Genomic DNA, 12,831 nt, shown 5'->3' on the forward strand with positions numbered 1-12,831 from the left:
CCAGACATGGTCCGTGTTTCGGCTTCGAAACAGAAGCCTGCCTCAGCGGTGTCTATGATGATCCAGTAGATGGCGCTAGAGCATTTAACTTCCACAAGGCTAAATATTGTGAAACGCCAAGCGACAAGCACTCGGAAACACTTATCAGGGGTGTCAAAGACCCTCCTTGAGGGCCGCAATCCAGTCGGGTTTTCAGGATTTCCCCAATGAATATGCATGAGATCTGTTTGCATGCACTGTTTTCATTATATGCTAATATATCTCATTAATCAAGGGTTTTTGACCAGTGATGATACCCACCCCGAAAAAATTGTGACTTATTGATCACATACTAGGGGTATTTTGAGGTCTTTTTTCCCTTGTTTATATAAAAAATACACATTATATATTACAAGTGTTCCTATTTTTTGTTAGTTTTGAACTCCAAAACTGGATAGACATTTAAATACCTTCATGTCATAAACACACAGGAACAAACCAAAAGAAACTGCAGAAATGATAATGTACAAGATGTTAGGACTTTATTGGGGTCAATAAAAATGTAGCCCAAAGAGTGCTTCACTTAAGTTAAAAAAAACAAACAAACATGGACCCCCATGGTTTGTTTGGTTTGTTTTTGTTCGATCATCACTGCAGGGCCGTCTGCAATAAGGGCGCATAGGACGAAGATGTAAAGGGTAATCTACAAAAGTCTTTTTAATGGAAAGGGTGAGGGGTGCTTGGCACAGCCTCCTGTGATGAGAATTGTATGTGAAATCAAGAATGCAAGATGCAAACATACAAGATCTCTGATGGACAGGTAGGGACTGTAGAGCTTAGTAATTGATATGAATGAGCAGACTGGATGGCCATCGTTTTCTACATCTGCCTGCCTCGTATACACATTAAGAGATTCATTTTTGCAGCATGCATAAGCAACTGGTATGCTCCAATGACAGTGACACTTCCCTTTCTACTTTTCATTAGGGATTTAAGTCACAACCAGTTCACATCCAACTCCAGCCTCAATCTGGACCTGCATACACTTCAGGAAGTGTAAGTTTCTGAGTTTTTTTTAAACTTTAAATCCATTAGTTTAGAATTACAGTAGATTACTTCTTAGATGAATATTCAAGATGTGTGTACAAACTTTAATTTGTTATTTTTAGAACATGTGACAGCTCCGCGTATATAAACAGTTAATATTAGAAATCACAATGGTGGTGGGGGTTGCTCATTAGAGGAAACCCAGACCTGTGGTGGAAAGAGCAATATTCAATGCCATTTATGCTGGAAACAGGTGAATTAGGGGGAGATTCTCAAATGTTGGTGGTAAAATCCGACAGGCTGCTATGGTAACGATTTCAAAAAGGCAATCCATTCTTAATAAGCCACGCATGCAAATGAGGTTCGCTGAGAGTCGCAGAGGGTTGCCAAAATTTGCATGTGCCGAATGTTGGTGATAGCAATCAGCACATGTGCAGAATAAATCCCCAAATCGAAGATCGGCAGGAGGGATACCCACTCCCTCCTGCCATTGACATCAAGCAAACACCCTGCCCCCCCCCCCCCCCCCCCGGCAGCGGGAGGGATGTCCACTCCCACTGCCGACATCAAGCAATCCCTGATTGGCTTCAATTGGCAAGGTTGCTTAAGGCCCCTTCAATGGGAGAGGCCTTAGGCATCAATAATAATAATAATAATAATAATAATATTTTATTTTGTATACCGCCATACCCAGGGAGTTCAAGGCGGTTCACAACAGGTAGATGAATTACATACAGTGCGATTCGAAAAAAGAAGAACATAACAAGGCAATCGTGGGGACGAACTCGTTTACATAAACGATTTAGGAGGGGGAAGGGCTAAATACGGGATACATACAGTGTGCTGCAGTAGGATACAATACGGGATACATACAGAGTGCTGCAGTAGGATACAATAGAGTTTAAGAGAGGAAATTAGATAAGAGCATATTAGATGGAAACAGGGGGGGGGCAACCAACTTGGAGGGGGGGGTGGGAAAGTAAGGGGGGGAGAGGGGAGAGGAGGGTTTAGATGGGGGAAGGGGGGGCTAAGGGATAGGTCTGTTGCAAAGGAGGGGTTTCATCAGTTTTCTAAGGAGGAGAGGGGGTAGCGTTACGGCGGAAGAGGGGAGCGTTAGGGATTTGGTCAGGGCCAATCAGAGCCTTAAGCCCTTCCGTGGCGCACCCCAGGATGCACTGGGGAGGGGAAGCCTGCCATTTTGAAGATGCTAGAAGGAGGGAGTAGGAATTTCTCCGGTTGCCTTTCGTAAACAAGGTAAGGGGGGTGCAGGGGTTTCGGGGGGGTGCAGGGGTTTCGGGGGGCTGTTGCTTGGCGGCGGGAGGGAGTGGGCATCCCTCCCACTGCTGGGGGGTGTCAGGGGGGCTATTACTTGGTGGGAGGAGGAAGTGGGCATCCCTCCTGTTGCCTGGGGGGGGGGTGGAGGAGGAGGTTGCTTGACAGCAGCAAAATTTTCTAGCAGGTCTGAACTGTCAAACCGTACTTTCCTGTCAATGCCTGAGCCAGTCGGTGCTCAGGCACTGGCCAGTAAGCAAGGGTACAACAGCTTTCACAGGCCATCCATCGGAGAGGAGAGACGGGGATTACAATGGAGCTCTGCGTTAATCATTTGCATGCAAACCTTTTAGTGCATCAATAGCTCTTTTTGAATTGGCCAAAAATCAGATTGGAGCAGATCTACACGGTTTTACCAATCATCTTTAGTGCATCTAGCCCTCTGTCTCCTACCCCTGCCTCTTCTTGTGAAACTATATATATATATATATACATACTAATATTTGTCAACATTTGCTTATTTCTGATCTGAAGAAGGGTTGTCTTCCAAAGCCCATCATAAAATGCATTGAGAGTTAGTCCAATAAAAAAGGTACTATCTTATTTCCTTTGTTTTATGTCTTTATATTACCTTGGAAAGTGGACTAACACAGCCACTCATTTGCAAGCCATTTTAAAATTTGCACTAATGAAAACTGAGGCACTGAATTTATTATCTTTCAACCCAAGAATTCACTTCTATCAGAGAATAGCATGACTCCAAAGAGTTAGAGCTCTAGAAATTCACGACAAAGACTACTATCTATAACTGTTAATATTGCAAATTTATTTTAAGGTTTCTGTAAAGTTGTTTTTTTTTTCTCTTCCACCCCTAGGAAGATGAATTACAATGAAGTAACTGCAGTTCCTTACTTGGGAGATGCAACGATGAACATCACTCTTCTGTCCCTGTAAGTAAACACTTTGTTCATTTTTTTTTGTGCTGCCTTATAGGCAACATAAGATGGTGAGTCTGTGTTGGAGACCTTGTGATCTGGGCAGCTGGTGTTTGGGTTCCATTTTTATTGTCATTAAATTAATTTTTATAATTTCATTCAAATAATCTGGGGCTATGCTGTGCACTCTTCTCCTTCTCCTCCTCCTCCACCCACCCTTCCAAACAGTTGCAGCTCCCCTGCTGCCAGACCCCCCTTAAGTTCCTCCCCACTCTCCTGATCAACAGCAGTCATGGGAGGGGGGGAAGCCTTGGAGGCTTGTGCCCCCTCCTGGTGCGGCACCAGCATTTGCATCTGTGGCTGGCAAGAATCCCCAAACCCCTCCAGCTGAAGAGATTGTCTATCAGCGTTCTCTCAACTCCTCCTGCCACCATGCTTGTGTGAAAACTTGAGCCTATGCGGGTCAGGCTTGGTGAAGCTGCTGTCGCTTAGTCCAGAGGGTCAAGTAACTGAAGGTCAAGTAACAAAGACCCTGCTGTACCACTTCCAGTTTCCCTTCTCTGTATCAAGTATTCTGCACTTTTCAACCACAGATTACAAAACCTTCAAAAAAGAAACAAAAACCCCACTCTTCAAAAAAAATACATAAAACCTATTTAACACAACCAGATCCGTCCCAAGCTCCACCTACTATACTATCTATTCCTTATCAAATCTAAAATGTTCAAATTACCCATCATGTATTACCTAATTTCACAACAATTCTTATGTAATCCGCCTATATATTTCCTAACTTCATGACAACTCTTATGTAATCCGCCTTGAACCGCAAGGTAATGGCGGAATATAAATCACTTATGTAAGTAATGTAATTTTCCTGATCAGATGACAAGTTTTTCAGTGCTCTTGAAATCAAATTCATACCGCTTACTTATGGAAATGAGAAATTATAGATTACTTTTCCTAGAAAACAACATTATTATTGATCATGTCAGACAACAACTGTACTAAAAGTGGTTTTGTGTTACAGTATAATCTTGCTATAACGGACTCGCTTATAACGGAATATCGTCTATATCCGCTGGTCCCAGCTGTGCGCCTTCACGAGCATGCAGAAAAGCACCGCATATAGTGGACTTGCATATAACGGGCAAACCATTTGCTCCCCAGAGCTCTTTTAGCTGTAGTTATGTTCGGCTATAACGGACATGCAGGCTCCACCTAACAAGGCGCTTGGTGTTCCTGTGATTCAGTATCAAAATGGCGGAGAAGTCTTGCTACGAAGCGTCGTGCTATAACATTAGATTTAAAACGCAAAACAAAAAAGATGTTGCTGATACACTTGTGCAGTGACTGTTGTTCATTGATTGTACGTTGTTTCAAGTTGACCTAAATAAAGTTTTAAAAAAATGCAACTGAATATGACGGACTCTGACTATAACGGACTGTTTTGCCAAGTCCCTTGAAGTCCGTTATAACGAGGTTAGACTGTCATATAGCAAGATTGGACTAACTGTAAGAATTATCATAAAGATGGTAAGCTGTCAAGACCACATTGATCTTTAGAAAGTTCTGATTTCTGGACCTACGGTGCACTTGATTTTTAAATAACAATCCTACTTCTCTTGGAATGGTGAAAACGTGCCTAAGGCCAGGCCAGAAAGACGAGCTTGATTTTATAAAAATATGGGAGCCATTAACATCTTTTTGTCATGATTAAATGCCATTTTTCTATTAATTATACACCACTTAGTGTTGGGAGGGGGGAGGGTTTCTATTGGAGGGTTTTTGATCTTACAATTAATAATGGGCTTAAAGGGAGGGTTGGGGGAGGGATGCTTTTATGTTTATAAAGTATACTGATAAGATGTTCAAGTGGTCTATTTAATATTGTTAATATGAATTTTGTACACTTGATGAAAGCTTAAAAATGAATAAAGAATTAAAAAAAAAAAAAAAAAAAGAGAGATTTTTACCTTTGAAACATAGAGCAGGAGAAAATAGTAGGCATGTTAGTTCCCAGCTTAATCCCAGTCCTCCATGTTAAACTCGTTACATGACACATGCTTGGCTACTTCTTATAATTTCTCCCTGTGGGTGTTTTTCTTTTTAGAGTACATAATAAAGTTTTGGAAGTAACTAGCGAGTGCCTCCAGTTCTACCTTTCCCTAGAGACTTTGGATCTCAGCTCCAATCTCATCTCAGAAATTAAAACCTCTTCGTTTCCACCAATGCAGATCAAGTACTTGTAAGTATGAAGGCATTGTTAAGGAAGTACTATTAATAACCCCTTAGGAAAGGGAACCCAGGCTGTAGCAATATATAGAACACCTTCGGTAGGAGTCCAGAGTGGGCATCGGCTACAAGAAAAGGGAGGGAGAGGGTCAACTGAGAACTGTTGCTGTAGCCGAGTAAAAGAAACTGAATGACGTGGGGACGCCAAGTCACTGTATTTAAAGTACTCTTGAGGGGTTTCCACACATGCACCAGCTCTTCTCTGTCCCTCCTCTCCCCCCAACTGAGATACTGAAATTACAGCAGTAAGAGAAGGAGGTGAATTGCTGAGCTTCAGGCTGCTAGCCTAGGCCCCCACCGTTCATTTGAATTGAGCTGTACGGAGGCCCACACAGTTTTTAGTTAACAGCTGGGCCTAGCGCAGCAGAGGAAGAAGACGTGGCTTGGTGCACAGCCATTCACCTTCTCTAGCTCCATTTGTCTAGCCTTACCGCCTTACTTGAGTGCAGGGGCGGGAAATTTCATGGCAACATCAGGAAGTATTTCTTCACAGAAAGAGTGGTTGACCGTTGGAATGAGCTTCCAGCGCAGGTGATCGAGGCCAGCAGCGTGCTGGACTTTAAGAATAAATGGGATACCTATGTGGGAACCCTACGAGGATCGAACTGAAACATCGGTCGCTAGGTATAGACTTAAGAGGATGGGTCAGCAGACTTGATGGGCTGATCGAGACCTGCATCGTGTTGGACTTTAAGAATAAATGGGATGCCTATAGGGGATCCCTAAGAGGGTCAATCTGATGAAATAGTCACTAGGTATAGACTTAAGAGGAAGGGTCAGTAGGGTGGGCAGACTTGATGGGCTATAGCCCTTTTCTGCCGTCATCTTCTATGTTTCTATGGTAGCATGGGATGGGGAATGGAGTGTGCCATGCATGGGTGGAGGGGATGTTGGGAAGCAAGGAGGGGCATGCTCCAGTAAGGGGTTGCTGGAGTAAGTGGCAGGAAGGATTGTTAGTTACTGGAGCCAGATGGGAATATGTGCATCCTGGGGTGGGGGTTGTGGAAAGCTGCGGCTTTGTGCCATGGCGTAGGGATCGCTGGATCAAGTGGGGGGGGATGGGTGCGACAAGGTGAGGGTCACTGGAATAAACTGGGGGGGAGTTGTGCTGCAGGTGTGGGAGTCTGAAGAAAGCTAAAGATGTGGTTTGGGCCAATCAGAAATTATATAAAAATCCCAAAACCATTGGTTTAAAAAAAAACAAAAAAACCCTACTATTACAAAATCAAGGAAAAAGAGTGTCTCTGTAAACCTATATTTTAAAAAATACAGTGGAACCTTGGTTTGCGAGCATAATTCGTTCCAGAAGCATGCTCGTAAATCAAAGTGCTCGTATATTAAAGCGAATTTCCCATAGGAAGTAAGGGAAACTCGCTTGATTGTTCTCCCCCCCCCCCCCCCCCCAGGCCACCGGCACTGCTCGCTTCCACCCCACCACATCCCCAAAAGACCCCCCACTCCTGAGGCCACTGGCGCGCGCTTCCACCCCACCCCCAAGAACCGGCATCACCCGCCCAAACCTAAACTCTTACCCATTTGGCACCGGCACGCAGCATCAACCTGGGCCTTGAGCATCTGCGCATTTCCGCCCAGCCCAGTGGCAAGAGGCAAGATCTTCCGGCACTTTCTGTGGGTTGGTGCTGCGTGCCGGTGCTAGATTGGGGTTTGGGAGGGCGGGCAATGCCGGTTCTCAGGGGGGGGGGGAGGGCGATGCTGGTTCTCGGGAGGGGCTCGCAAATCGAGTCAGCGCTCGATTTGCAAGGCACGATTTGTTTGCGTGTTTTGCTCGTCTTGCAAACCGCGTTACTCGCAAACCAAGGTTTGACTGTATTTTTAATAATAGAGAAGCTCTCGGATCATTTTCACACCCACTGCACAGCCTTAATATCTGCAGCTGTTAATCAGGTGAATTCTTTTTGCTCTTTCATAGGGTAAATTCCTTTGCACTTCCACAAATTAAATTACTTAGTGCCAAATCGAAAAATTTCAAAGAAACTTTCGAAACCAAGGTTGCAGTGCTCCATTAAGAGAGCAATGCGCTTATCTGGCAACAAACCGTGCAGCTGTTTCCTTCAACATCCAAACAGAAAAGCATGTGGGTGTTCTCTCAAATTATTTACGGACCATAAATTATAGTACAGAATAGTCCTTCTTATCGTTCATGATGGATAAGAAATCAAGGTAGAGATTTTTGATCATGTGCTAATCGGACTTTGCTTTAACTAAAGCTCTTACAGTATTTGAACACCGATACGAAATATCTTGCAGCAGTTGAAGTCCTTGAGTGTGAATTTAGAGCTGACACTCCTGCAGCTTGTCAGTGAGCCGTGCGTGCAAGTCGAGACGTGGTAGCTTTCCATTGCCTGGCAGGACTGTGCTTTGAAGGATGTTCTCTACCCTGTAATTTCAAGTGCTAGTTATGAAAGGTATGTTTTGAAACTTTAAAAAGTCATCTATTTTTCTTTCCTAGGAATTTGAGCAACAACAGGATACAGACCCTGGAAGCAGGCTGCTTTGACAATTTATCCAGTTCAATACTTGTTCTAAAATTAAACCGAAACAGAATAAGCGCAGTTCAGCCAAAAATGTTCAGATTGCCCCATCTGCAGCACCTGTGAGTGACTTGTTTTCAACTGAAACACTTTTGGGCTCAGAAAATGATTTGTAATTCAATTGAAATAATTTTAGTTCCCGCCTTACTACATCTCACTTCTGTAGCGCTACTGGGTATGCCCAGCACTGTAGAGCCACATGTCCCTTTTACATTTTCTCGGTATCCATTCTAATCATATACAGTTTTCCTTGTTTTCTCTACATTAGTTCATTGTCATCTATTGTCTATACATTTTTCCTGTCTCTCTGTCATTTTCACATGTATGCTGGAGAAGCCTTCTGAGGCCTAGAGAATAGACTATATCCCCTGAGCCACTTCTTCCATCGTTCTTTGCTCACTGCATGATCTCTAATACAGGGACTTGGTTGATTTGTGTCTTAAACAACACTTACAGGTCAAGCAGCTGGAACCTGAGCTGAGAGCTAGACACCATGACATCAAGCTTCTGTTTCGTGCTGTCAAATATTCCTCAATGGCTACTGTACCTGATGTGTCTTTATTGTGGTGTTAATTTAAGGGAACTGAAGAGAAACAGGATCAAAATTGTGGAAAGCCTTACATTCCAAGGGCTGGAATCCTTGAAGTCTCTGAAAATGCAGCGGAACGGCATCAGCAAACTGATGGACGGGGCATTCTTTGGGCTGGATAACATGGAACAGTTGTAAGTAGAAACTGCAGTATGTCACCTTAAAGTGCAAATGACGAAGAGCGATCTGTCTTCTGAAATCCCGAGGCTGGTATTTTGAACACATATCTTGTTGATGTGACCAGAGATTAAAGAAGAAAAATGAAAAGTACCTTTTGCAGACTTCATAATTGTAAAATTTTTGTTACTACAAAATGAAATGAATCGACATTTTGTATAGCAGCCATCTAGAAGCTGACTACAATGCCTTAAGAGAGACTAGCTCCTAAGGCAGCTTGAAGCTAGCTGGTAGGATTTTTATAAAATAGTAACAAAATATTGTGCAAATATTAATGTGTCTGAAACATGCAGTGGGAAAGAAATTGCAAACTTATAGATTTAAACATGACTAGAATTTCTTGGTAACCAAAACTATAACAGTAAACATAATAAAAACGATAAAATAGTAAATATTAGACTCATGGAGCTTTGTACAATGGTATAATAGTGTCCCCGCTTTAAAGCGCTTACAATGTGAGTGCCGATATTCAACTTTTAAAAAAATGTTATTTACCCAATTGAATGTATGTAGAGGTGCCAGTGTTCTACTCAAAAAAGTCTTTTTATTCACAAACACGTGAATCCTTCATCATTGGAGTAACCAAGAGGTGCCTATTGTGATGCATAGAAAAATGGGATTTACACTTTGTTAAAACTCAAATGTTTGGAGGCCTGACGTGGCTCCCGTAAGGCCTGGAGGCTGTTCCAACAGACTTTGATTTTCTATATAGGAGTCACTTCTTCACAGAGCAAGAAGTTTTATGCTAAATGTCTGTCTTCTAATCTAATCTAATTTCCATCTTATATACTGGATCATTCCAGCAAGGACTCGAGCCGGTTAACAAAGATTTTAAAGAATATAATATAAAACAATAATGCAGGTAATAGAAAAATTTTCAATAAATTAGATCAGTCCTCAGTTAAGAATCGAGGGAAGATCGTTCCAAACTTTTACCAAGGAATAGGCTAAGGAATGTGAGAATTTACCTAGGGTTTTAATCCCTTTAACAGAAGGGAAGAGCAATTTAAATGTATGTGTATTCCTAGTAGTGTGAAACCGAAGAGAGTTAAATGTTAGTGGTAATAAAGGCGAAAAAAATTCCATGTAAAATTTTAAAAATTGCATTGGCACTGATGGGGAGAAAGTGGTTGGTTGATTAGGTGGGGGTTATGGGATGACCCAAGCAGGCAAACAGAAGAACACCTTGCCTTGGGATATATGCCGACAAACAGAAAGGCAAGGGAGGCGTCTCTTCAACCAATAATCGAGTCTTTATTGAAATCAAGTAGTCCCAACAAGGATCCCAGTTTCAGCGTATGACGGCGCCTTCTTCAGGGGGGACACTTAGCTAGTAGTCACTTAGTTCAAAGCACTCGATTGTACAAGCATTGCTCTGAGTGCTGTTGTTTGCACATTCCAGAATGCTTTGAACTCAGTGACTGCTAGCTAAGGGTCCCCTGAGGAAGGCGTTGTCATACGCTGAAACTGGGATCCTTGTTGGGTCTACTTGATTTCAATAAAGACGCGATCATTGGTTGAAAAGACGCCTCCCTTGCCTTTCTGTTTGTATATAATAACCCCTCACATCCAGCTTCACTCTTTCTTAACTCTTAGTTCTAATCATTTCCCCTCCAAGTCCTTTTATATCTACACATGAGCATGGAGATGTAATGGAGAGGTTTAGCCAATCCAAATAAAGGAATGGAGGCTGATAGGACATTTATACCATGCAACAGTACTTTATCTTAACTGGTTAATAAATGTATCATCCTCATCCTTGTGAAGCTCTAGTTGGCCCACTGGACGACAGCATCTTGGAACAGAAAAATGCCTCGAGAAGACTGGCACACTGACTTGTATTTTCAGTATGAAATGCAGAAAATGAGGCAGCTGCTAACTTGACAATTGACACAAATGAAGGGACTGCATGATGTTGTTTGTGTCCACAAGTATCATTTCTGAAAGACTTAATTTTGTTTTCTTACTTAGAGAACTGGAGCACAATAACCTGACGGAAGTGAGCAAGGGTTGGCTTTACGGCCTACGATCTTTACAGCAACTTTACCTGAGCCAGAATGTTATTAGCAAGATCAGTCCGGATGCATGTGAATTCTGTCAGAGCCTATGGGAGCTGTAAGTTTTGGGTGATGATCCCAGTCTGTGGAGCTTGGAAGGAATATTTTGTTTATGTAGCAAAAACCTACTATGTTTTACAAGTTGGGTTGTTTTTTTAAATATATAATTTCTACTTACTTGGGGGCCTATTTACTGAGCCCTAATAGCACAAGTCCATGCTAATTCCTGGATTAACTGCCCAGTGTGGAATAGGTAGGGCCTACGCCTTATGGTTAATTTGGAGGTAGTTACTATATGCTAACATGTCAGATAACTAAATTGCAGATAAAATGATGCAAGTAATTCCATGTTATTTGTGTTAACTGTATGGAAAGAAATTCTGAAAACATCCTCAGCCTTTAACGCGTTGGTTGCATAGTTTACCACATGATAGTTTTGGCAATCACCAAGCAGTAACGATAAAACCCTATTGCATGTTACTAAATTGGGCCCTCTAATGCTTTTCTGTGCAATCAGTAAGCTACACATCAGTACTCTGCATTTACCTGTAAACTATACCTACAATGGTATACAAATTCTTTAAAATTCTGTGGTACTTAGTAGACACTTCCTTAGCTTCCTCATCAGTCCAAAACACCTTTGAGATTCTGTCTGTCTGTATCATAAAAACATACATAACAATTGCACAATTGCAAACCAATAAAAATAATTAGTAACACAATTGATCAGCATAGTCTGCCTGCCATCATCTGCTGAGGTTGTGGGTTCAAACCCACGCTGCTCCTTGTAACCCTGGGCAAGTCGCTTAATCCCCCCATTGCCCCAGGTACATTAGATAGATTGTGAGCCCACCAGGACAGACAGAGAAAATGCTTGAGTACCTGAATAAATTCATCTAAACCATTCTGAGCTCCCCTGGGAGAACGGTATAGGAAATTGAATAAATAAATATACAACTTGTGGCATTCTGGGCCATTTGAAGCTGCTGCTTATATTTGACAATAAACCAGAATATCAGACATAATCCAGAGTGTTAATAGGTGGGGTTGGACCACAATACACAAAGTAGCACCTTCTAAAAATAGTTTTAATTGACAGATGATATAATGGCGATCAGTGTGATTTTTTTTTTTTTTTTGTATATTTTGCTTGAGAAAGATTGCAGAGTGGGCAGAGTTTTCTTTTTGAACAATATTAAGCTGGTTGTTCTCATCTTTAACGTCTGCAGAGATCTGTCCTGCAATCAGTTGACCCGCTTAGATGAGTCGGCCTTCGCAGGGCTGAACATGTTGGAAAAGCTAAATCTGGGGGATAACAGAGTCAATCACATTGCCGATGGTGTTTTCAAGGGCCTCACAAACCTTCAGACGCTGTAAGTATGTCGTGGCAAAGCCGTTTCTCTTTCTTTTTCTTAATCGGAATTGAAATCGGATTGTTGTAGTTTACTCAGTATATATATAGTAGGCATGTCAAATACCTACCTAGTCACTCATAGCCATATATACCCTGAGGATACACAGTCCAGATTTTACCCATGGATTCCTTGTAGGGGCTGAATTACTGATGCACAGCCCAAGTTGCTCAGTTCCATCCAGTCTTGACATTTTATGTATGTTAGCGTTAACGATTGATGCATAAGTGCCATTTTGCTTTCATGGACGCTGAAGAGGTACAGTGTCTGCCATTCCTCGGACTCAGATTTAATTTGACATTTCTGTTCTACCCGTTTGGACCAATAAGCTGTACAACGCGTTAATGTAATATGGAAACTGTGTTTACACCAATTAGTACATCGCAAACACAGCAAAACACAAATTGCACAGCTCCACAAACCACTTTCAGGCTTCGGCAGCCACTAGAGGCAGGAGCGAGTGGGGTTCGCTTCTGCACTCACTGGGACCACTAGGGATCTTAGTTAGGCCTGGAG

At 42.3% G+C, this 12,831-nt stretch overlaps 1 protein-coding gene across 1 annotated transcript in view; it reads left to right on the forward strand.

The window, feature by feature from the left end:
- Positions 1-12,831, forward strand: part of LRIG2 (leucine rich repeats and immunoglobulin like domains 2) — a 53,065-nt gene that overhangs the window by 14,649 nt on the left and 25,585 nt on the right. Inside the window, exons 2-8 of the mRNA XM_033918332.1 lie at positions 967-1,035; positions 3,174-3,248; positions 5,347-5,481; positions 7,999-8,142; positions 8,660-8,803; positions 10,818-10,961; positions 12,133-12,276. Coding sequence (XP_033774223.1) covers positions 967-1,035; positions 3,174-3,248; positions 5,347-5,481; positions 7,999-8,142; positions 8,660-8,803; positions 10,818-10,961; positions 12,133-12,276 — 855 coding nt within the window. The remainder of the gene's footprint in view (positions 1-966; positions 1,036-3,173; positions 3,249-5,346; positions 5,482-7,998; positions 8,143-8,659; positions 8,804-10,817; positions 10,962-12,132; positions 12,277-12,831) is intronic.

The sequence above is a fragment of the Geotrypetes seraphini genome, chromosome 13, assembly GCF_902459505.1.
Source record: "Geotrypetes seraphini chromosome 13, aGeoSer1.1, whole genome shotgun sequence".
NCBI classification, from domain to species: domain Eukaryota; kingdom Metazoa; phylum Chordata; class Amphibia; order Gymnophiona; family Dermophiidae; genus Geotrypetes; species Geotrypetes seraphini.